We start from the raw sequence: 26,636 nt of genomic DNA on the forward strand, positions 1-26,636 counted from the left end.
TGTCTTTCTCTCTGTGTGTGTGTGTGTGTCTTTCTCTGTGTGTGTGTGTGTGTGTGTGTGTGTGTGTGTGTGTCTTTCTCTCTCTGTGTGTGTGTGTGTGTGTCTTTCTCTGTGTGTGTGTGTGTGTGTGTCTTTCTCTGTGTGTGTGTGTGTGTCTTTCTCTGTGTGTGTGTGTGTGTGTGTGTGTGTGTGTGTGTGTGTGTGTGTCTTTCTCTCTGTGTGTGTGTGTCTGTGTGTCTTTCTCTGTGTGTGTGTGTGTGTGTGTGTGTGTGTGTCTTTCTCTCTCTTTGTGTGTGTGTGTGTGTGTGTGTGTGTGTCTTTCTCTCTCTCTGTGTGTGTGTGTCTTTCTCTCTCTGTGTGTGTGTGTGTCTGTGTGTGTGTATGTGTGTGTGTGTGTCTTTGTGTGTGTGTGTGTGTCTTTCTCTGTGTGTGTGTGTGTCTTTCTCTGTGTGTGTGTGTGTGTGTCTTTCTCTGTGTGTGTGTGTGTGTCTTTGTGTGTGTCTTTCTCTGTGTGTGTGTGTGTCTTTCTCTGTGTGTGTGTGTGTGTGTGTGTCTTTCTCTCTCTGTGTGTGTGTGTGTGTGTCTTTCTCTCTGTGTGTGTGTGTCTTTCTCTGTGTGTGTGTGTGTGTCTTTCTCTCTGTGTGTGTGTGTGTGTCTTTCTCTCTGTGTGTGTGTGTGTGTCTTTCTCTCTCTGTGTGTGTGTGTGTGTGTGTGTGTGTGTCTTTCTCTCTGTGTGTGTGTGTCTTTCTCTGTGTGTGTGTTTGTGTGTCTTTCTCTCTCTGTGTGTGTGTGTGTGTGTGTGTCTTTCTCTCTGTGTGTGTGTGTGTGTGTGTCTTTCTCTCTATGTGCGTGTGTGTGTGTGTGTGTGTCTTTCTCTCTGTGTGTGTGTGTGTGTTTCTCTGTGTGTGTGTGTGTGTGTCTTTCTCTCTGTGTGCGTGTGTGTGTGTGTGTGTGTGTGTGTGTGTGTGTGTGTGTGTGTGTGTCTTTCTCTCTGTGTGTGTGTTTCTTTCTCTGTGTGTGTGTTTGTGTGTCTTTCTCTCTCTGTGTGTGTGTGTGTGTGTGTGTGTCTTTCTCTCTGTGTGTGTGTGTGTGTGTGTCTTTCTCTCTGTGTGTGTGTGTGTGTGTGTCTTTCTCTCTATGTGCGTGTGTGTGTGTGTGTGTGTCTTTCTCTCTGTGTGTGTGTGTGTGTTTCTCTGTGTGTGTGTGTGTGTGTCTTTCTCTCTGTGTGTGTGTGTGTGTGTGTGTGTGTGTGTGTGTGTGTGTGTGTGTGTCTTTGTGTGTGTGTGTGTGTCTTTCTCTCTGTGTGTGTGTGTGTGTGTCTTTCTCTCTCTCTGTGTGTGTGTGTATTTCTCTCTCTGTGTGTGTGTGTGTGTGTGTGTGTCTTTCTCTGTGTGTGTGTGTCTTTCTCTGTGTGTGTGTGTGTGTGTCTTTCTCTGTGTGTGTGTGTCTTTCTCTGTGTGTGTTTGTGTGTGTCTTTCTCTGTGTGTGTGTGTGTGTGTGTGTGTGTCTTTCTCTGTGTGTGTGTGTGTGTGTGTGTGTGTGTCTTTCTCTGTGTGTGTGTGTGTGTGTGTGTGTCTTTCTCTGTGTGTGTGTGTGTGTGTGTGTGTGTCTTTCTCTGTGTGTGTGTGTGTGTGTGTGTGTGTGTCTTTCTCTGTGTGTGTGTGTGTGTGTGTGTGTCTTTCTCTGTGTGTGTGTGTGTGTGTGTGTCTTTCTCTCTGTGTGTGTGTGTGTGTGTCTTTCTCTCTCTGTGTGTGTGTGTGTGTCTTTCTCTCTCTGTGTGTGTGTGTGTGTGTGTGTGTGTGTGTGTATGTGTGTGTGTGTGTGTGTGTGTGTGTGTGTCTTTCTCTCTGTGTGTGTGTGTGTGTGTGTGTGTCTTTCTCTCTGTGTGTGTGTGTGTGTGTGTCTTTCTCTCTGTGTGTGTGTGTGTCTTTCTGTGTGTGTGTGTGTGTGTGTCACTATTGTCACTAATATCACTATTCCCAGGCCCCCTTCCATCCTTCCATCCCACCCCCTCAGAGAGAGCAGCTTTGTGTGGCTGGGAGCATCTCCTGTTTGACCCCACACAGACACCACACGGACACACCACACGGACACACCACACGGACACACCATTGCTCCTTCAGCAGAAAACACAATAAGGTGCAGTGGGAGGGGGGCTCAACCACAGGAAGCTGTAAGCAATGTGAGATCATTAGCATCATTATGTAATTAAATGTCATTTTTGCAAATGACACTGCTAAATGGATTGTAATATCCACCCTGCCTTGTTCACTAATCCATTTAGGGGCAAATTAATGATGTGGGCTTTTAGGGAACCCTAGTCTACATTTTGTTGCAGCGGATTTCCCAACGGCGCCGAGTTCCAACAGCACAAAGTTAATTAGAAGCACAGAACATCCCATCTAAAAGGCAAATGTGGAGTAATCTGTCCTTCAGTCAGGGAGATCAAAATGCTTAATTTTGTAGGGCATCCAACTACGACAGCCTGATTCACTAAATGGCCTCTCCTGTGAAGGGCTATCGGCTTTCTCAGCTGGGGGGTAAGGGGTTTGAAGTTTGCATTCCTTATTAGAGACACATGTTGTTCTTGTTTACTTAAATGATGTAGAACTAGAGGGAAACAGTGATGGCCACTGGCAAGCCGTATATCTCCAGTACACATCACTGGATGGCACTGGAACAATGCCAAGCAGACTGAACCACTTTTAAATAGGGCCAGATTCTGTTTATGTATGTTTGAGAAATCTAACAACAAAACCAGTATCCTAACAGAGGCCTTGAGTGGTGAAAAGAGGGAGGAGAAAAATATTACATTTCAACATAATGAATGCTTTTCCCATGACTCAAGTCATCACCCTTTCTCCTACTCAGGACCTGCATTATTTGAGCAAATAGATTAAAATAAGTGACAGCTCCCTATTGCTGTTCAACCAGCCATTCATTTGGTGCCTGCCATACCAGCAGATGACCGGGAAACAATCTCATCCCTCTTCACTGAAATCAAGTAGAATGCTGTAAAACAATCTTGAAGGGGACATCTGATGCACCATTTCCAAGCGTCTGTCTAGAAACATGCCCTAGATTCTCCCGTGGAGGGAATCATGAAGAGACTTCTATGGCAGGAGGCCACTTTGGACAAAAGGGCTGAGTGTACTGTAAGCAGGGCAGAACAAGTGTATCAGCAGCAGAGAGTTGAGAACAGCCCCACAGCACAGCCACCGCCCCATAGCACAGGCACCGCCCCATAGCACAGGCACAGCCCCATAGCACAGCCACAGCCCCATAGCACAGCCACATAGCACAGGCACAGCCCCATAGCACAGGCACATAGCACAGCCCCATAGCACAGCCCCAGCCCCATAGCTTAGGCACATCCCCATTGCACAGGCACATAGCACAGCCCCATAGCACAGCCCCAGCCCCATAGCTTAGGCACAGCCCCATAGCACAGGCACAAAGCACAGCCACAAAAATGAACAGGGCCTCCACAAGATTCAAGAGCTTATGGGGTTTCATTAAGTTGACCCAAAAGATGTATATACACAGGCCACATCTCAGTAACAACTAATTGCAAGCAGATGCACAGGCCTCAGCAACTGTATTTCAGAGCTGGCATCGCAGTCTCTGGAGACCATAGCTTTCTTGTGCCTTGAGGGGTTAGGATTTAGCACAGCGTCTGCTGTGGCTGTGCTGTGAAAGTCATAGGAGGAAACTGTCACTATTGAACACATGCATAACAGGTATCTGTCCAGGAAGTCAAATTAAATAACAAGGCAGCTGAAACAAACACAGATAGCAGAGATGAACACTAAAATTGCATGTATTGTTTTAAAATGTTGCAGAGAGGGTGGAGTCTGTAGTGGGAGTATGTTGAGTGAGTGGGGTTAATTGAGGATTAGAATATAAGCTTTGGAATGTGAAGTCATAGTGGGGTTTAAAAGAGAGGTCAGGGTGAAAACAAGGGGTGGATGACAGTGAGATAGTTTTACCACAGCCAGACCAAAGAGGAGAGACTATCATAAGGGCCTGAGTGGTGTTTTTTCATATGCCTCTGAATCCTTCTGTTCCAACTGTAACAGACACACTCACTGCACTTTCATCTCACATCTAATTTCTCTATCAAATCAAATCATATTTGTCACATGCTTCGTGAACAACGGGTGTAGACTAACAGTGAAATGCTTACTTACGGGCCCTTCCCAACAAGGGTACGAGGTAATTGAGGTAGATACAGTGCATTCGGAAAGCATTCAGACCCCTTGACTTTTTCAACATTTAGTTACGTTACAGCCTTAATCTAAAATGTATTTAAAAAATATATTCTCATCAACCCACACAATACCCCTTAATTTCAAAGCGAAAACTGGATTTTAATTTTATGCAAATATATTAAAAATAAAAACTGAAATATCTTATTCAGACCCTTTGCTATGAGACTCGAAATTGAGCTCAGGTGCATCCTGTTTCCATTGATCATCCTTGAGATGTTTCTAAAACTTGATTGGAGTCCACCTGTAGTAAATCCAATTGATTGGACATGATTTAGAAAGGCATACACCTGTCTATATAAGGTCCCATAGCTAACAGTGCATGTCAGAGCAAAAACCATGCAATGAGGTCAAAGGAATTGTCTGTAAAGCTCAGAGACAGGATTGTGTTGAGGCACAGATCTGGGGAACAGTACCAACAGTCTTTTGCAGCATTGAAGTTCCAAGAACACAGTGGCCTCCGTCAATCTTAAATGGAAGAAGTTTGGAACCACCAAGACTCTCCTTAGAGCTGGCCGCCCGGTCAAACTGAGCAATCGGGGGAGAAGGACCTTGGTCAGGGAGGTGACCAAGAACCCGAAGGTCACTGACAGAGCTCCAGAGTTCCTCTGTGGAGATGGGAGAACCTTCCAGAAGAACAACCATCTCTGCAGCACTCCACCAATCAGGCCTTTATGGTAGAGTGGAAGACGGAAGCCACTGCTCAGTAAAAGGCAACTTGACAGCCCGCTTGGAGTTTGCCAAAAGGCACCTAAAGGCCTCTCAGATCATCCAAAACAAGATTCTCTGGTCTGATGAAACCAAGATTGAACTATATGGCCTGAATGCCAAGCATCATGTCAAACCTGGCACCATCCCTATGGTGAAGCATGGTGTTGGCAGCATCATGCTGTGGGGATGTTTTCAGCGGCAGGGACTGGGAGACTAGTCAGGATCAAGGCAAAGGTGAACGAAGCAAAGTACAGAGAGATCCTTGATGAAAAACTGCTCCAGAGTGCACAGGACCTCAGACTGGGGCGAAGGTTCACCTAACAGGACAACGACCCGTTGCTCAAGAAAGCGACGGTAACCTGCCTAAATGACTACCACCCTATAGCACTCAAATCCATAGCCATGAAGTGCTTTGGAAGGCTGGTCATGGCTCACATCAATACCATCATCCCGGAAACCCTAGACCGACACCAATTCGCATACCACCCCAACAGATCCATAGATGACGCAATCTCAATCGCACTCTACACTGCCCTTTCCCACCTGGACAAAAGGAACACCTACAGTGGGGAGAACAAGTATTTGATACACTGCCGATTTTGCAGGTTTTCCTACTTACAAAGCATGTAGCGGTCTGTCATTTTTATCATAGGTACACTTCAACTGTGAGAGACGGAATCTAAAACAAAAATCCAGAAAATCACATTGTATGATTTTTAAGTAATTAATTTGCATTTTATTGCATGACATAAGTATTTGATACATCAGAAAAGCAGAACTTAATATTTGGTACAGAAACCTTTGTTTGCAATTAGAGATCATACGTTTCCTGTAGTTCTTGACCAGGTTTGCACACACTGCAGCAGGGATTTTGTCTCACTCCTCCATACAGACCTTCTCCAGATCCTTCAGGTTTTGGGGTTGTCGCTGGGCAATACGGACTTTCAGCTCCCTCCAAAGATTTTCTAATGGGTTCAGGTCTGGAGACTGGCTAGGCCACTCCAGGATCTTGAGATGCTTCTTACGGAGCCACTCCTTAGTTGCCCTGGCTGTGTGTTTCGGGTCGTTGTCATGCTGGAAGACCCAGCCAAGACCCATCTTCAATGCTCTTACTGAGGGAAGGAGGTTGTTGGCCAAGATCTCGCGATACATGGCCACATTCATCCTCCCCTCAATACGGTGCAGTCGTCCTGTCCCCTTTGCAGAAAAGCATCCCCAAAGAATGATGTTTCTACCTCCATGCTTCACGGTTGGGACGGTGTTCTTGGTGTTGTACTCATCCTTCTTCTTCCTCCAAACACGGCGAGTGGAGTTTAGACCAAAAAGCTCTATTTTTGTCTCATCAGACCACATGATCTTCTCCCATTCCTCCTCTGGATCATCCAGATGGTCATTGGCAAACTTCATACGGGCCTGGACATGCGCTGGCTTGAGAAGGGGGACCTTGCGTGCGCTGCAGGATTTTAATCCATGACGGCGTAGTGTGTTACTAATGGTTTTCTTTGAGACTGTGGTCCCAGCTCTCTTCAGGTTATTGACCAGGTCCTGCCGTGTAGTTCTGGGCTGATCCTTCACCTTCCTCATGATCACTGATGCCCCACGAGGAGAGATCTTGCATGGAGGCCCAGACCGAGGGTGATTGACCGTCATCTTGAACTTCTTCCATTTTCTAATAATTGCGCCAACAGTTGTTGCCTTCTCACCAAGCTGCTTGCCTATTGTCCTGTAGACCAACCTAGCCTTGTGCAGGTCTACAATTTTATCCCTGATGTCCTGACACAGCTCTCTGGTCTTGGCCATTGTGAAGAGGTTGGAGTCTGTTTGATTGAGTGTGTGGACAGGTGTCTTTTATACAGGTAACGAGTTCAAACAGGTGCAGTTAATACAGGTAATGAGTGGAGAACAGGAGGGCTTCTTAAAGAAAAACGAACAGGTCTGTGAGAGCCAAAATTCTTACTGGTTGGTAGGTGATCAAATACTTATGTCATGCAATAAAAATGCAAATGAATTACTTAAAAATCATACAATGTGATTTTCTGGATTTTTGTTTTAGATTCCGTCTCTCACAGTGGAAGTGTACCTATGATTAAAATTACAGACCTCTACCATGCTTTGTAAGTAGGAAAACCTGCAAAATCGGCAGTGTATCAAATACTTGTTCTCCCCACTGTATGTGAGAATGCTGTTCATTGACTACAGCTCAGCATTCAACACCATACTGCCCACAAAGCTCATCACTAAGCTAAGGACCCTGGTACTAAACACCTCCCTCTGCAACTGGACTTCCTGACAGGCTGCCCCCAGGTGGTAAGAGTAGACAACAACACATCTGCCACATTGAACCTCAACACTGGGGCCCTTCAGGGGTGTGTACGTAGACTCTTCCTGTACTCCGTTTACCCACGGCTGCGTGGCCAAGCACGACTCCAACACCCTCATTAAGTTTGCTGACGACGCAACAGTGGTAGGACTGATCACCGACAATGATGAGACAGCCTATAGGGAGGATGTCAGAGACCTGGCAGTGTGGTGCCAGGACAACAACCTCTCCCTCAGTGTGAGCAAGACAAATGAGTTGATCGTGGACTATAGGAAAAGGAGGGCCGAACAGGCCCTCATTAACATCGACGGGGCTGTAGTAGAGAAGGTTGAGAGTTAAGTTCCTTGGTGTCCACATCACCAACAAGCTATCATGGTCAAAACTAGAGGTCGACCAATTTATGATTTTAACACATATACCGATTATTGGAGGACCAAAAAAAGCCGATAACGATTAAATCGTACAATTTTTAATTTATATATATGTATATAAATGACAATTACAACAATACTGAATGAACAATGAACACTTATTTTAACTTAATATAATACATAAATAAAATAAATTTAGTCTTAAATAAATCAATTTGGTTTAAATAATGCAAAAACAGTGTTGGAGAAGAAAGTAAAAGTGCAATGTGTCATGGTAGTTCCTTGCTCAGAACATATGAAAGATGGTGGTTCCTTTTAACATGAGTCTTCAATATTCCCAGTTAAGAACTTTTAGGTTGTAGTTATTATAGGAATTATGACGCGTAAACTATTTCTCTCTACCATTTGTATTTCATATACCTTTGACTATTGGATGTTCTTATAGGCACTTTAGTATTGCCAGCCTAATCTCGGGAGTTCTCGGGAGTCATAAACTGCGCTTTACTTCAAGCATTGCTCAGGGCTGCTGGCAAATGCAGTAAAGTGCTGTTTGAATGAATGCTTACGAGCCTGCTGCTGCCTACCACCGCTCAGTCAGACCGCTCTATCAAATATCAAATCATAGACTTAATAATAAAACACAGAAATATGAGCCTTTGGTAATTAATATGGTAAAATCCAAAAACTATAATTTCGAAAACAAAACCATTATTCTTTCAGTGAAATATGGAACCGTTCCGTATTTTATCAAACGGGTGGCAACCCAAAGTCTAAATATTGCTGTTACATTGCACAACCTTCAATGTTATGTCATAATTATGTAAAATTCTGGCAAATTAATGATGGTCTTTGTTAGGAAGAAATGGTCTTCACACAGTTCGCAACCAGCCAGGTGGCCAAAACTGCTGCATATACCCTTACTCTGCTTGCACTGAACGCAAGATGCGACACAATTTCCCTAGTTAATATTTCCTGCTAACATGCATTTCCTTTAACTAAATATGCAGGTTTAAAAATGTATACTTCTGTGTATTGATTTTAAGAAAAGCATTGATGTTTATGGTTAGGTACATTTGTGCAACAATTGTGCTTTTTTCGACAATGCGAATTTGTTAAATCATCACGCGTTTGGCGAAGTTGGCTATGATTCGATGATAAATTAACAGGCACCGCATTGATTATATGCAACGCAGGACAAGCTAGTTAACCTAGTAATATCATCAACCATGTGTAGTTAGTGATTATGTGAAGATTGATAGTTTTTTATAAGATAAGTTTAATGCTATCTAGCAACTTACCTTGGCTCCTTGCAGCCACAAGGTCCTTTTGATGCTGCACTCGCGTACTAGGTGGTCAGCCTGCCACGCAGTCTCCTCGTGGATTGCAATGTAATCGGCCATAATCGACATACAAAAAGGCCGATTACCGGTTATGAAAACTTGAAATCGGCCCTAATTAAAATCGGCCATGCCGGTCGACCTCTAGTCCAAACACACCAAGACAGTCGTTAAGAGAGCACGACAACACCTTTTCCCCCTCAGGAGACTGAAAAGATTTGGCATGGGTCCCCAGATCCTCAAAAAGTTCTACAGGTGCACCATCGAGAGCATCCTGACCAGTTGCATCACCACCTGGTATGGCAACTGCTCGGCATCCAACTGTAAGGCGCTACAGAGGGTAGTGCGTACGGCCAAGTACATCACTGGGGCCAAGCTTCCTGCCAACCAGGACTTACTTACTAGGCGATGTCAGAGGAAGGCGCAAAAAATTGTCAAAGACTCCAGTCACCCAAGTCATAGACTGTTCTCTCTGCTACCGCATGGCAAGCAGTACCAGAGCACCAAGTCTAGGTCCAAAAGGCTCCTTAACAGCTTCTACCCCCAATACATAAGACTGCTGAACAATTAATCAAGTGCCCATTCGGACTATTTACATTGACCCCCCATTTGTTTTTACACCGCTGCTACTCACTGTTTATTATCTATGCATAGTCACTTTACCACTAACCAACATGTACAAATTACCTTGACTAACACAAATTACCTTGACTAACCTGTACCCCCGAACATTGACTCGGTACCCATGTATATAGCCTCGTTATTGGTATTTCATTGTGTTACTTTTTATTTTATACTTTAGTTTATTTAGTAAATATTTTCATAACTCTATTTCTTGAACTGTATTGTTGGTTAAGGGCTTGTAAGTAAGCATTTCACAGTAAGGTCTACACCTGTATTCAGCACATGTGACAAATCAAATTTGATTTGATTTTGAATTTAAGACAGCACAGGAGTGGCTTCTAAATAAACACACAGAGCTCATAAATCTGTGTCATCACCATACTTGTTCTTACAGGATCCTCTGTTTTGACTGTGCACACAAACCAGGTGGTTACTTTTTCCTTTTCAGAGGGATCGGACCAAATGTAAAAGAACAGATAGAGAACATACACTAACATGTTGTTCTACCCACAGAGGAAGTGGTCACCACCCAACTCCTGGGAAACAGTACCAGTAACTCCTAACACAGTTAGAACTCAGCAACCTTCCCGCCTTCTAGAAACCACTTTCCCAATGTGGACAGACCGTGCTAGGAGCAAGAAGCAAGGTCAGGTCACAACTTCCTGTATCATCCCATCTAATCCTATTCTCTGTGGACAAACAGCAGGAAGACAAAACCCACCACAGACCCAGTTCATTGTGGATGCAAACACATGACATCAACATAACTAGAGCGGGAACTGAGTCATGCTCTGGGACCTGGTAGAATGTATGATTACTATCCTGCTGAGGTGAAAAAGCAACATGAACAGTGAGTGATAGAATGGTGCAGGGCCACGGTAGAGCAGAGACAGGGGCATCTGGAGAGCATTAAGACATCAGATCCACCGGGAGATTCATTAGGCAAGCTGTGAGCCAGCTGTTTGTTTAGGGAAGGACTTGGCTCTCTCTGGTTAGCAGGAGACTAGAACTAGGCTAGAACTCACACATGGTAGCATGAAGAAAACACCATGGTGATGCTGAGAATGCTGGCTAGTGTACAGACAATGTGAAGAGGGTGCTGGTTGCCACAAGAGTGAACTGAAGATGTGCATATTAATGGATTGAAGATCATAGAGCTCAGTAGGCCAATTACAGAAAAACATAATTTTGCCTAATGAATAGCTTGGTATTCAGTAGGCAAAGAGGGGCATAACAGCTTTCATGGGAACCATAGCAACATTTATTGGGAAAATAATGTAATTAAACTGCTTATTTAAAACAGGGAAGTGTTTCCAAAAGCCTGCAATTTGCAAACAACGGTGCACCTCGGCTATAATTTCCCACAGGAAAATAATGTTGTCCTTCCATGATCCTGGACCAGGTCTGCTGGTCAGTGATAGCATGCTGCTGTATGCTGCTGAGTGCTGCTGCTGACCCCGGTTCATCCTCAATATGGTGCTCCACTCCACAATGTAAACCTGCTTTGGCATCAGGCTTTCAGGCTCAGGACTTCCTCATCACCCCTGCTGCACTACAGGGAGAGGCTGAGCATCAGCACGGTGTCATGACCTCATGTAGTCAGAGTCCTTGGTATGGGAGGCCAGCAAGGGGCTGATCAGGCTGGCTGGCATGACTGGACCAAACAGTGTGATGGGGTATCCCATCTCACAACACAGGCTAGGAGATGAGGGAGGAAGAGGAGAAGAAAGAAGAGGGGGAGGAGGAGGAGCAGCGATGAGGGTGTTTTCATAAGGCCTGTCCAGGGTGATTTATGAGCAGCTCCCTCCCTGGCGGACTGGAGAAAGTGGCTGTCTCTCATAAACACTAGTAACATCAACATCAATGTTGTCCTCTTTTAATACTATGAACAAACAGATACCAGTGTGCTGCAACATCTAGACTTTTGGCAAAAGGTACAACAGCATGTTATCACTAATAAAATATGGAAAACATCAATCATATATCTCTTTTCATGGATGAAATAAATCAGTGTGATATCCATGGTCCAAATGGCTAGCAGTGTTCTTTTGAGAAGTGTGATATACAGTATGGTATCTAGACAGAAGCTCTGATGGCTCTCCATACTGCAGGTCTTTCATGGGCAGTCTGCATGTCTCTGCCAAGAGGCTGCGGTCTAATGGAGCATGTCTAAGCACCTACAACCAGACCCCTCCCATAGCAACACAGTCCACAGCCATGGACGGCCATTTCATGCATCCATAAAGAAGAGTACGGTATAGTAGTTACATTGTGCAGCTATAATTGTGCTTGGTATATTCCTTATCTCGCTTGACAAGATTGAAAATGACAATCACTTCAACGTGAGTGGCTCAACAGGCATAAACACTGTCCTATAGGACAAGAACCAAGCACATTCTGATATACATGATGTGCTTTGTTAGTTTCAAATGAATGATGTTCTTAATTATTAGTGCTGTGGGTATGGCCCCTACATGCTGATCTCTCCCGTTACTGGCTGCACTGTGTTTAACAGAGGGCTGAATAGATCAACAGGGACAGAGAGACAATATAAACCACATATAGGTGTCCCTTTAAATAGCATTCTAGCACACTAAGCTCTCCGGCATGGTCTGCATTAAAGACAGGAACAAAAGAGGGCAAAGCAGATGTAGGCTCTCCTCCCTGAACCCATGATCCGTCCTGATAGGCGCATAATGAGAACCAGACCAATGTTCACACCATAGCACACACAAATCCCCTTTCATTATTCATGGGAGTTTGGTCTCTTCATTAAGGAGGAGAGAGGGAACTGAAGGGGAGGGGAGAGGAAGGCTGTCCAGGATAATGTTGCTGCTGGGCTGAGGAGGGCCTGGGGAGGTTCTGGCTGGTCTGACCACACCACAGACATAAGGCTGGCAGGGATGTAGACTCACATATAAGCAGACAGGGCTGAGAGGCAGAGGGGGGTGAGGGAGGGTTCTGTATGGCCCAGGTCCCTGAGGCTCACAGCATGGAATGTTGCTTTGATACAGTAAACACAGAGTGACACAGCCCTTCAGCGGGGGGCCTGGGAAATGCCATCACACCGGCACTGACGTTAGCAGGCAACGGCTCCCATTGTCAAGCCACTGGCAATCAGCATCCCTATTGCCATAAACATTTTGTTTTCTGTTCATGAGTGTTTGCTTACCAATTGAAAATATGTCACTACTGGACACTAACATGTGCCTATTCCAATCTTTCTCCCAAATCTCTATTGGTCATTTAAATGTCTGTGGGACCTGTTAATTCCTCTGTCAGGTTCAGTTCTGCAGCTGGTAAATGGTTAGGCCTATACGACTATAACTGTTTCATGAGGGGAGAACCAGTTTCTTTACTACTGAACCTCTCAGTTTTAAGAGCTGTGAGTCACTCCTGCTGTAGTTAGTCATTTCCTTATGTTGACCCGTTGAGTAAAAGCATGGCTCATCAGTAGAACAGTGGTAAGACTGAGGTAAGAAGTACAGTAATGTGATACTAATTACCTTTCAGTTGGTTTATTCCTAATGGATGCTGCTGTAACTATTTCACCCCCCCACCCTTTTTTTACAGACACACAAGAAAATAGAAACTTGTCCCTACTGTAAATCCAGAATCTTGATATAATGTAGGCATCTTGACATGACTGACTAGGAAAGTGACATTTTGATCTTACGTTCATTCAAGATGAGTGATTAACGCTAATATATTTTCCAGTCCAAGGAGACGTGTGACGGAGCTGAAACTGCCTTTTCAGTTTGTGAGTGATGGTGTTTGCTGTTGTGAAACATTCCGTTGGGGCCGTGCTGGGGGCTTTGTGGAGGCTGGCAGGTGAGAGAGATTACCTGGGACTATAGAGGTCCACCAATAGAAAGCCAGGAAGCAGGCTGGGACAGGTAGGACAGGCAGGCAAGGTTCCAAGCGGAGGCCTCTGTGACCCATTTCAGTCCTCTCCTGGCCTCAGAAGAGCACACACTGGCTTAATCTACTGTAGGTGTAGATATTATGACAAGGCAATCTGTGCACTGTTTCTATGCCAGTATGTGCTTAAAGACTATAGGCTGATCCTAAAAGGTGAGTCACTGGGAACAACAGTAAACTAACCCTACATGTCTGCATGTATGCTCTTGCAATACTTCTATCCCAGGTAAATAGCCCTAAAGGTTTTGTTCTCCTATGAAAACAAAAAAATATACAGATTGATGAAAAGTATAGCCTAGGTGGATTTCTAGTGCTGCCCTCTACAGAACTGGATCCATTGCCCACCAAATGGCCTGTAAGACCTGAGACCATGTGTACTGTGATGAATTGGGTTGTAAATATTTCACACCCAATGGCATGGGAGCCATCCATAGCTTTAGCATTATGTACATACTGTCATCAACCCTGGCAGAGCATTGGTACGTTAACAAATGGGCTGCATTACAATTACATATCCTTTGCTTCCAAAATCACCAATCAGGAGCCATATTGAGATCAGATAATGAGAGCACAAAGTCATACAATTCCTGATCCCTATACTTCTTAGTTCAACATGCACTGCGCTGACAGAAGACTTGTTTTGAAGACATTTTTGCATATGGATGGTGTAAGTTTATCTTGCAAACAAATGATCAGCTGCTACTTAAGTTAACTGTGTAAACAAACCATTAGCCGAGATAAGAGGATGACTGTAGAAGAGCAATACCTCCCGTGTTGATGGAAACTGTGTGTATGTGTGACATTGTCCTGAGTAAGACCGAGTGCAATGACCTGGTTCATGTTGTAACTACTTCTGACCTGCTATGACTTGACAGACCCACCCTGATGGAGCGGCCATTCATGCTCTGGGATTTAGCTGGCTTTCCTGCCATTAAGTTCTAGATGTGGGGTAACACACAGAACAACACACCCAGTCAAATGCATGGTTTGGAATCTTTTCATACTACCTAAGCCATCATGAATGTTCCTTCATGGAACTGTCATTGACAGGGTAACTGCTATGGAATGTATTGAAATGTCTTACAATGATAGAATAAGTTAATCAACGGAAACACAAAAGCATTGAAGCAAAATGTAAAACCACTGACAGGAGCATAATTCTCCCAGTAGGTTACTACAGTATCTTGTACTGAGAAACAATGTATCACTAATACCTTGCAGAACACGTTCTCTCTCCCTTTCAACAAGAAAACCATTAATAGTGTGTGAGGCACTGTCCTGAAAAATCAGCGGCTTTCCGGGAGCACGGCAGTTAGTGATGGGGGAAAAAATCTACACAGTTACTGTACATATCGGGATATTATTTTTTACAATACATCGTATTGTATCATTTTGACAGTATTGCAATATTATTTTTGCGCTAATTGGCTGCACCTGTACCAAAACTCCAGTATTTTTCCTTCATAACTTGTTCTCCATCTTTTTTCAACAGGGAGCCAATTAGTTTTCAGCACTTTTATTTCCATGACTGATCAAAACTCATTCTCATGGCCCTCTCGCTGCAGCAGAAATATGGTGAGCAATATGTTTGGAACATCAAATCGCAATAAAATCTAAGTATCCAATCGCAATACACATAGAATTGTGAGAATCGCAATACATATTGTGTCAGGGAGTCCCTGGCAATTCCCAGCCCTAATGGCAGCTATGTAAATGCTATGCTCCAACTCAGGGTCCCATGGAGAACACACTAAGCTCCTCCACAGGGCCACAGAGTCGGTTAGAGGGGAACAGCCTTGCTCCCATTCGTCTGTTTATCAACACCTTGCCAAGCATTACTATGCATGTCAGATATCCCTCAAAGCCTTGCCTGAGCCCCAAGCCCCTCCAGAGCTCTCCTCTCAGCAACCTGGACCATCCCAGCCACCTCCACCCCACACTACTCCCTGCTCTTATTTATAGATGAACAACAGTTCTGGGAGGGGGGCAGGCTGAAGCTCCCTTACACACCCGGGTCAGTGGGGAGGGCACACAGTGAGTGTAAACACTCTGGCCTCTCTTTTTCTCTCGCTTTGTTTCTCCAACACTCAAGGAATGCTTGTGTTTCTCACACTATGAACTACAACTGCTCCTGGGGAAACATCACATCAGCAGTTGTCATAAAATGCTTATACAGAAACCCAGTCTAAGACCCCAGAGAGAAAGCAATGCATACAGTATGTAGAAGCACTGTGGCTAGGAAAAAGAAAGTCTGGAACCTAGGAAGAAACCTAGAGAGGAGCCAAGCTCTGAGGGGTGTGCTGGGTGGAGATTATAAGAGTCATGGCCATTAAGGCCGTATCATTCTTCAAGATGTTCAAACATTCATAGATGACCAGCAGGGTCAAATAATAATCACAGGGGTTATAGAGGGTGCAACAGGTCAGTACCTCAGGAGTAAATGTCAGTTGGCTTTTCATAGCCGAGCATTCATAGGTTGAGACAGTAGGTGCAGTAGAGAGAGAAAGAGAGAGAGAGAGAGAAAGAGAAAGAGTGAGAGAGAGAGAGAGAGAGAGAGAGAGAGCGAGAGCGAGAGGGTCAAAACAGCAGGTCCGGGACAGTCAGGAAGGAAGGCGATGGATGACACTTACTGTAAGTGAAGCTGAGTCGTGGAGTGACATCGTCCTCGGTGGCAGCTGCTTGGACAAAGGCGTAGGCCAGTAGGAGAATGAATGCTGGGAGACAGAGCTGGGCCATGCTTATTGTCCACATAGTTCCTCTCCTCACGACTGCCAGCCAACTCATATGGTTTGTCTTTCACGATTTTGGGGAATTCATGAAGAGTGTGTTCTTCTCCCCTGTGTATATTTCCTCTCTTCCTGTAGGTCTGGGCTCCCTGAATGGGAGACTGGTGCTCTGTTGTAAAAGTGAAGCCGGGCAGCTCCTCTAGGGCTACAGATGACTCTGGGCTCGGACTGATGACCTTTCACCTCACAACGAGCCTTCCAGGATGGACAGCCGCCTCCAATCAGCCTCCATGCACTCAAACCACCCCAGGTGCTCAGCTGAGATCTGCACACATGGACAAAAGAACATTAATTCACATTGGAATACAGACAGTGCAGCACAGCTCACATGATTCTTCTCTTTATCATGGAACATTGGTTTGGAAAAACACTTCATTCGTGCACACTTCTCAGGTCTCACAAAGGGTTTAGCCATAAGGCTACATTGCGGTTACTTTAGGCTGAGTGCACTTCCCTATGTTGGTATTTGTTGGACATAACTGGATGGACGTAGATTCATTTCACAGCCTGTGGCCATGTCGGTCTGTTTTCAACTGGGCAGAGTGCATCCTTTACCTGGACCAACAAAAACACATCATCTGTTCACTTAACAGGCCCATCAGATCATATTTGACATACTGAGACAGAGTTGAGACAAATACTCTCCTCTCTATGGGGCTCTGATCTTTTCACTACATGTTAATATCATAACATCACTCAGCATGTATGGGGATTCAGGTTTTGTTTCTAATGGTAAACAAATAGAATACACAAAGAGAGATGGTTTGGTAATGATTCACAAAATACTAAGCCATAAATTAGCTCTTCCCCAAATCATGCATTTCTGTGTGCATAAAGTACTGAGTGAGGTCAGGCTAACTGGATGCTGTCTACTACTGACAAAAAACCCTCAAGCTCCGAAAAGTGCTATCACCATACGTATTAGTGCTGGTTGTTTGCCTGAGTGGTGCATAAGTGGTGTGTTCTTGCATGGAGCCCCAGACCGAGGGTGATTGACCGTCATCTTGAACTTCTTCCATTTTCTAATAATTGCACCAACAGTTGTTGCCTTCTCACCAAGCTGCTTGCCTATTGTCCTGTAGCCCATCCCAACCTTGTGCAGGTCTACAATTTTATCCCTGATGTCCTGACACAGCTCTCTGGTCTTGGCCATTGTGGATAGGTTGGAGTCTGTTTGATTGAGTGTGTGGACAGGTGTCTTTTATACAGGTAACGAGTGGAGAACAGGAGGGCTTCTTAAAGAAAAACAGGTCTGTGAGAGCCGGAATTCTTACTGGTTGGTAGGTGATCAAATACTTATGTCATGCAATAAAATTCAAATTAATTACTTACAAATCATACAATGTGATTTCCTGGATTTTTGTTTTAGATTCCGTCTCTCACAGTTGAAGTGTACCTATGATACGAATTACAGACCTCTGCATGCTTTGTAAGTTGGAAAACCTGCAAAATCAGCAGTGTATCCACTACTTGTTCTCCCCACTGTAAATGCATGCATTTTTGGCCTTTCAGCTAATTGAAATACTGTAGAATTTCATTCATTCCTATGGAGGACTGTTTCTTCTAGGGAGTGCCAATATGGCCATCCGGTGGCTTCAAAGCCTCTCATTGGTGTCACGTGTGCTCCCTCTCCCCCCTCTAGGTCACCAGGCTGCTCATTATGGCGCACACTTGTCACCATTGTTACGTGCACCTGCGTGTCATCAGACTCACCTGGACTCCATCACTGCCCTGATTACCTTCCCTATATATGTCACTCCCTTTAGTTCCTTCTTTAGGCGTCATTGTTTCTGTTTCATGTCTGTGTGCTGTTCGAGCTTCTTGTTTTGTATTATGTTCCGTTTATTTATTAAAACACTCCCTGAACTTGCTTCCTGACTCTCAGCGCACATTGTTACAATTGGCCAATACATAGCATCAGCAATCCAGGGTTTACATACAGTACATCTTTGGTGGACACGGACTACCTTGGATGCCCACAGCTTGTCACAGCTTGTCAATATGATATATGAAATCATCAAGAAAAAAACCACAAAGCAGCTGTTTAAGAGCATTATAAAGTAAAAGTGAACCACTGAAATTGAGAGTGTGGAAAAGGGCAAGGTCTCTACGGTAACAGAATGTAATGTGAACAGTATCCCAATTATGTCTAGGCCTACACAGCAGCACACTGAAGTGGTCTCCATTACAGCTCCGTAGCCACAAGGGCCAGCCCTTTAAATATTACCAATACTCAAGAAGATTGAGTTTCAGTTGAGGTCGGCCAGTCAATATAAAAAATGAGTAGAGTTATTTTTGGTTTATATTCAAGATTCCCAGTCAATAATGTACCTGATGCCAGTCTAAGGCCCAAGCATCTGTCTATGTGGAACAGGTGAATGGCAGTCAGAGGCAGAATACAGATTCAGAGACTAAGCTCAATCAAGCGGGAAATAGAAAATGGGGTTATTCTACTGCACACCTGTGATCACGCACTTGATATTACCACAGGGGAATCTTTTGCTTGAATCTCAAAGAACATTTATTTTGGAATAGGACTGACACCACGACTATAACTACAGCGAATTAAGATATGAAGTTATTTTCTGCATGTGGCATTTGTCATCGTCTTTATGTTAAACTGCGGTCATTAAAGTTGTGGAGAGGTTTTGTTTACAAGTGGTACTGAATAACAGATGATCAAAATGTATCAAATGTCAGAAAGCCCCTCAGGTTAAGAATGTCTCACCACCACCTGGGAGCCGCAGAGCGCCTCATTGACTATACAATGAATTAATAAGGAGCATCTGGATGAGACAGGATACACGTTTTACTCCAGGTGTCAACACTGCGGAAGGTGTCCCGTTTCCTGTATTAAATTTATGTCTATTTTACTACCCAACTAAATCACTCAACTGTAAAAATGCAAATATATACGCATTTTCAAAACTCCAACCCAGCTATATTTCTCTCTAACCCCTTGTAGAATCCTAATTTTATAAAACTGGTCGATAAAAAAAATAGACCATTGAGTCTATTGCTCGCTTTGAAGACAATACAGTGCCATTGACACGGCCCACTACCAAAACCTGTGGGCTCTCCTTCACCGCAGCCAATGTGAGTAAAATATTTAAACGTGTTAATCCTCGCAAGGCATCCCTAGCCTCGTCCTCAGAGCATGCGCAGACCAGCTGGCTGGTGTGTTTACGGACATATTCAATCAATCCCTATCCCTGTCTGCTGTTCCCACATGCTTCAAGAGGGGCACCATTGTTCCTGTTCCCAAGAAAGCTAAGGTAACTGAGCTAAACGACTATCGCCCCGTAGCACTCACTCCGTCATCATGAAGTGCTTTGAGAGACTAGTCAAGGGTCATATCACCTCCACCCTACCTGACACCCTAGACCCACACCAATTTGCTTACCACCCCAATAGGTCCACACATGATGCAATCACACTGCACACTGCCCTAATCCATCTGGACAAGAGGAATACCTATGTAAGAATGCTATTCATTGATTACAGCTCAGCATTTAACACCATAGTACCCTCCAAACTAGTCATTAAGCTCGAGACCCTGGGTCTCGACCCTGCCCGTGCAACTGAGTCCTGGACTTTCTGACGGGCCGCCCCCAGGTGGTGAGGGTAGGGAACAACATCTCCACCCCGCTGATCCTCAACACTGGGATCCCACAAGGGTGCGTTCTCAGCCCTCTCCTGTACTCCCTGTTCACCAATGTCTGCGTGGCCATGCACGCCTCCAACTCAATCATCAAGTTTGTAGACGACACTACAGTGGTAGGTTTGACTACCAACAATGACAAGACGGCCTACAGGGAGGAGGTAAGGGCCCTCGGAGTGTGGTGTCAGGAAAATAACCTCACACTCAACATCAACAAAACAAAGGAGATGATTGTGGACTTCAGGAAACAGCAGAGGGAGCACCCCTCTATCCACATCGACGGGACAGTAGTGGAGAAGGTGGAACGTTTGAAGTTCCTCGGCGTACACATCATGGACAAACTGAAATGGTCCACCCACACAGACAGCATGGTGAAGAAGGTGCAACAGTGCCTCTTCAACCTCAGGAGGCTGAAGAAATTTGTCTTGTCACCAAAAACACTCACAAACTCTTACAGATGCACAATCGAGAGCATCCTGTCGGGTTGTATCACCGCTTGGTACGGCAACTGCTCCGCCCACAACCGTAAGGCTCTCCAGAGAGTAGTGAGGTCTGCACAACGCATCAGCGGGGGCAAACTACCTGCCCTCCAGGACACCTACACCACCTGATGTCACAGGAAGGCCAAAAAGATAATCAAGGACAACAGCCACCCAAGCCACTGCACCCCGCTATCATCCAGAAGGCGAGATCAGTACAGGTGCATCAAAGCTGGGACCAAGAGACTGAAAAACAGCTTCTATCTCAAGGCCATCAGACATGTTAAACAGCCATCACTAACATTGAGTGGCTGCTGCCAACATACTGACTCAAATCTCTAGCCACTTTAATAATAAAAAATTGGATGTAATAAATGTATAACTATTCACTTTAAACAATGCCACTTTATATAATGTTTACATACCCTAGATTACTCATCTCATATGTATATACTGTACTCTATACCATCTACTGCATCTTGCCTATGCTGCATGGCCATCGCTCATCTATATATTTATATGTACATATTCTTATTCATTCCTTTACACTTGTGTGTATAAGGTAGTTGTTGTGAAATTGTTAGATTACTTGTTAGATATTACTGCACGGTCGGAACTAGAAGCGCAAGCATTTTGCTACACTCGCATTAACATCTGCTAACCATGTGTATGTGACCAATAGCAATTGATTTGATTTGAAATTCTAAAGAGCCAAAAAAGAAAAGCGTCAGAGAGTTGTGAAGGTCTGCTTGGGTACACTGTAACTGTAGCTCCTGCCAAGTGCCCCTGTCCTTTGTGTGGACTGTTGCGTGCTATAGACAGGGCCATGGTGAGGGCCACATCAGCAGGGGAGGCAGCGGCAAGCATCATTAGCCTTCTTTGTGAGAAGCAAATTGGAGTCAAGTCCATCTGACCAATGAGCAGCTGCTGCTCCACTAATCCTTCTGTTGTGTGACAGGCAGAAGTAGAGACCTACACTACACAACTGGCCCACATGTATCAGTCGGTGTTTTGCTGAGGCACGCCAACAGTTGAACTTTATGGGAGTAAAAGAAGGAGGTCCTCTCTGACAGCATAGAGATTGCAACTCTGTACTTCTCTCTCCAGTATGGTTTGAATATGCTGAATTATCTCATCATCTCTTTCACAGAAAACACCATACAATTTGCTCTGGTCAAGATACCACGGACCATAGCAAACACATATGATACTTCTGAATAAAGGATTTCTGCTGTTTCTTTTTGACCCCCTTTTCATTCAGATACAATCAGGTTGGAGCAAACCTTTCTGCTACTGTAGCAAATTTCAAGGTTGTGGAAAATAGCTGCGAGTTAGTTTCCCATTTAGGTTGGAATAACATATTTGGCCTGTCTCCTTTTGACACAATGTAGGGAAAATAATATATCTTAGCGGAAACGAAAACAGAAGTCAAAAACATTCACACACTTCACTTTCCAAACGGAACAAAAACAGACATTCATTCTCCTTCCTCTCTATGCAGATGATGCCATGGTTCATTGTTGAGGTGGTAAGTGAGCAGGTCTACATTTTCTACTAGGCTACAAGTTTTCCAAGGCATAAAGATGCTTTCCTTCCAATTCATCACCAGCCTATCATCTGCACAGAGATGATAAACGTTTTAGCTTGCTACATTACATGCTGACCACACCGCTCTAACGTTGCAAAATAAATGTACACATACATGTTATTCAATCATTTCACCCACACTGCTCGCGTGCGTCTGCATAGCCAGGCGCTAAAATAGAACTTGGTTCTATTTGTGCCGCTTGACCCGCTGCAAGTCCTGCCTCTCCCATCTCCTCATTGGTTTTTAGGAGCATATATCCACATGGATGATTGAAAAACGAACTGAGGTTCACACTCCAGTCCAGTTGGTAGTGGTAATGCACCTTGAAGTTGGTTGCCAACTGCCATATAAAGTCCAAAAAATAAGAAGAATCCTGAAGGAGAGATTACTAGAAATGAACTCAGTTGACCCTTTTATCTGTGTATTAATTGTTGGCGTACAGGACCTTGTGCATTTCTGGTAAAATAACAACCTAGGGCAAATTAGCTAGCAACAGCAAGCTAGCTAGCTAAATTGCCATGAATGTTTGATGCTTTTCGATCTGTCCCCAAATGAATATAGTTAGTTCAGAGTTCGTTTTGATATTTCAACCTGCATGTCCTGATCGTGTCTGGAGTGGGGGGACAAAATCAACCTTCGCGCGAGGGGTCTGGATGTTAGGTTAGATACATGTTAGGTTAGATACACACAGACCGCATGTGAGAGGAATGTAGACAACACAATGAGGAAAGAGAGGGATAGAGACAGTTCGTGAATGTATGCCTTATCTACTTGGAAGAACTAGTAAAATGATTTAGTCAGACAGCTCTAGATGCATACTAGTAACACTAAAGACAGTACAGTATGGGGAGCACAGCGATAACTTTGCCTGTCTGGCTGGCTGCTACTGCCTGATCAGAGATGAAATGATGACTAAGGAATAAAAAATTATTAAATTATAAAATCATTTTTAAATGTAATACACAATAAATATGTTTTTTCTTTCATAGTAATTTCCTATTTTTCTATTGATGTTTACCCAATGTGGATCTGAAAGAGACATTGGAAAATGTTGGCAATTTAATGTTCACTATTTTTGGCATTGGAATCTTTGCATATGTGAAAACAAAAAAAATCTAAACCGAAAAATAGAAAACAGGATATATTTTTTACAATTATAGAACGGAAACCGAACCGACTTCAAAAAACACTAATCGCTCAGCACTACAATGGATTCATTGGGTGTGGAGGTGACCCATTAAACTAACTGGATTTTCCCAGTCAATCTACTGGCCTTCCTAGTTACATTCAGTCACTCTATTGGCCTTCCTAGTTACGTTCAGAGTCACTCTACTGGCCTTCCTAGTTACGTTCAGAGTCACTCTACTGGCCTTCCTAGTTTACTGCCAGAGTCACTCTACTGGCCTTCCTAGTTACTGCCAGAGTCACTCTACTGGCCTTCCTAGTTACTGCCAGAGTCACTCTACTGGCCTTCCTAGTTACTGCCAGAGTCACTCTACTGGCCTTCCTAGTTACTGCCAGAGTCACTCTACCGGTCTTCTTAGTTACTGCCAGAGTCACTCTACTGGCCTTCCTAGTTTACTGCCAGAGTCACTCTACTGGCCTTCTTAGTTACTGCCAGAGTCACTCTACTGGCCTTCCTAGTTACTGCCAGAGTCACTCTACTGGCCTTCCTAGTTACTGCCGGAGTCACTCTACTGGTCTTCTTAGTTACTGCCAGAGTCACTCTACTGGCCTTCCTAGTTTACTGCCGGAGTCACTCTACTGGCCTTCCTAGTTACTGCCAGAGTCACTCTACTGGCTTTCCTAGTTACTGCCAGAGTCACTCTACTGGTCTTCCTAGTTACTGCCGGAGTCACTCTACTGGTCTTCTTAGTTACTGCCAGAGTCACTCTACTGGCCTTCCTAGTTACTGCCGGAGTCACTCTACTGGCCTTCCTAGTTACTGCCAGAGTCACTCTACTGGCCTTCTAAGTTACTGCCAGAGTCACTTTACTGGCCTTCCAACATGGTCTCAGAGAATTTTGGTTAGGCGAAGGGTTAGCTAACATACTAAGTCATTGCAAAGTAGCTAAAAAGTAGTAATGATTTGCAAAGTTGCTAGTTAGCACCCTCCTTCTGTTATTGCCTTAAAGCTGTGACCAAATGCATATATAAATGTGAGTTATAGATCTGTCATTCTCATTGAAAGCAAGTCTAAGCAACGGTAGATCTGTTCTATATGCGCTATTTCTATGCTTCTATGCAGCTTCTATGTTGCTTTTGATTTAGCGTCTTTTACTTTCAGTTTTGAACAGCAGCTTCAAACAGCTGAAAATACAATATTTTTGGTTATGGAAATTATATTTCACAGCGGTTTAAATGGTTCAAAGATTCTCTACATTATATTTGCTTGTTTTGTCACAAACGCAATTTAGGTGAAAAATTGCAACCAGGAAATGGCGGGATGATTTCTGCATAGTGCATCTTTATGTAACCTTCTGTCTTATGTAACCATACCAAATGTAACATATCATACTAATTTGAATGTCCCAGATTTACATTTACTATGTTACGTCTAGTCTTGGAGACCAAGCTGGGCCTTCCTAGTTACTGCCAGAGTCGCTCTACTGGCCTTCCTTCCCCTGCACAGTTACTGCCATAGTCCTATACTGGGAGAAACCAAAGCATGTGAGAACTGATTCATTCACAAGGCTGAGATAAAAATAAAACCAAGGCCCATAGCAGCAATCCAATAGGGATGAGTGCTTATAGGGAGACTCAGCTGCATCATACAGTGACGTGCCACTGTGCCAGGGAGCCACCATGGAGTTCTTAATGGAATTGTTTACGGAAACATAATTTTTCCATTGTACAGGGAGCTGGAGAAGTGGTTGAATAACAGGAGTTTATTCAAGGCAGAGCAAAGTCTTGAGGTAATCTAGACACATTAACTCAACATTAAAAGGGTAGAGCTATGACAAGTTCAGAGCAGGATAAACTGCTGCAATGTTATCTTTCCCACACTGATTTTCTTTGCATAGAGGGGTCTGACGTAAAAGAGGTATAATTCCCAATACTCGGAATAAGTCATATCCTGCAATACAGTTCCTGTTGTAAACCCTGGTGTACTGTATATCACTGTATTGCAAAGTCAGTCAAAGGATAGTTCTAGATATAAACGTGTGGGACTCATAAACAGTGGTGCTTGTAGTCCTACTAGTTAAACAGGTGCTATGTCTATCAGGTTTGCAATTCGAGCAGCACGGGAGGGGTCAAGGCTTCCTGAATTCCACTGTGGTACTTTTGACTGGAAAAGTGTTGACTGATATAAATAGCTATGGTCCCCCTTGGTATGCCCATCATCTATACACACACACACACCTGTAAACACAGGCATTGGCCACCTGCGTCACACACAAACTGGACACCATCTGGGCAGTCTGGGTCACATGCTCCCAGATGTGTCCTTCGGCCTGTGTTGGCCCCTCCAGTACTCTGCTCTAGTAAAGCAGGTTCAGATGAGATGTGTTAAGGAGCAGATGTGATGTGTGAAGTGGAGGAGGTGATGTGTGACGGGGATGATGTGATGTGTGACGGGGATGATGTGATGTGTGACGGGGAGGATGTGTCATCTGTCAAGAGGGGCTTAAATGGAAGATCGGGACGCAGACACATACTATGGACCCTGGGCCTGACGCATTGGCCATCAGGCTAGGAGGCCAGGGGAGCAGTGTTGACAGTCCTACAGCAACACTTATAGGTTATTTCACAACCAGTCACACAGATCTAAAGATACCACAGCTGAGGGAGATAAGGAGCTGCAGAAGCACTTCCGAGCATAGCTGCAGAGGGCCATTATCGGAGCCATAGTAACTAAATGACAAAGCAATTTAGGAATTTCAACAGAGAGGGAGATATCATCACATTATACTCTGGAGACAACTTCCATTCCGCTGCAGCACGTCATCGTTGCTGTTGAGATGACCCTCTATAGTTTCGTTAGTGAATGGGAACTCTGCAGCCAGCCAGTCTGTGTGATGAGGTGACCGAGGGGACTGGAAAGGCCACATCTCTCTGCCCATTTCAATGTCTACTCCTCATGCCCAGCTTAGCGTAGTTAATGGTTCATTCCATTAATTAATATAAATATGCTATTTCAAAGACCTTTAAATGCCTAATTAAAATCTTAATAAACTCTTGATCAGAGATGGGGACATTCTGAACTTCAGGTTTTTGGGAGTGTAAGATTCATCAAGCTGTCTTACGACACCGTCTTTGTAAGGTTCTGTATTTATTTTCTTAGTCAACCTTGTGTTCTGTTTCTTTGTGTTAATTAATTTCACCTGTTAGTTACTCACCTGGTCTCATCAGCTCCTTATTTAGTTCAGTTCATTCTGTTTGTGCCTTTGTGAGGTATTGCTCATTTTGACTCTACTAAGCCTTTTCCTAGCTCGTTTGTGAGAACCAGTTGTAGCCTTCAGTCCTAGTTTTGTTTCACCTGCCTGTTTGCCTAAGTGTGTATGACCATTGTCTGCCTGTGACCACGATTCCTGCCTTCTGCGAAGCTGCAATAAACACCTGCTGCACT

At 44.2% G+C, this 26,636-nt stretch overlaps 1 protein-coding gene across 1 annotated transcript in view; it reads right to left on the reverse strand.

Moving 5' to 3' along the window:
• LOC129862436 (semaphorin-4B-like) overlaps window positions 1–26,636 on the reverse strand; it is a 121,403-nt gene that overhangs the window by 61,903 nt on the left and 32,864 nt on the right. Inside the window, exon 2 of the mRNA XM_055934121.1 lies at window positions 16,183–16,603. Within this exon, the coding sequence (XP_055790096.1) occupies window positions 16,183–16,336 (154 nt within the window). The 5' untranslated portion in view covers window positions 16,337–16,603. The remainder of the gene's footprint in view (window positions 1–16,182; window positions 16,604–26,636) is intronic.

This window comes from Salvelinus fontinalis, chromosome 9 (assembly GCF_029448725.1).
Source record: "Salvelinus fontinalis isolate EN_2023a chromosome 9, ASM2944872v1, whole genome shotgun sequence".
Taxonomy (NCBI): Eukaryota; Metazoa; Chordata; class Actinopteri; order Salmoniformes; family Salmonidae; genus Salvelinus; species Salvelinus fontinalis.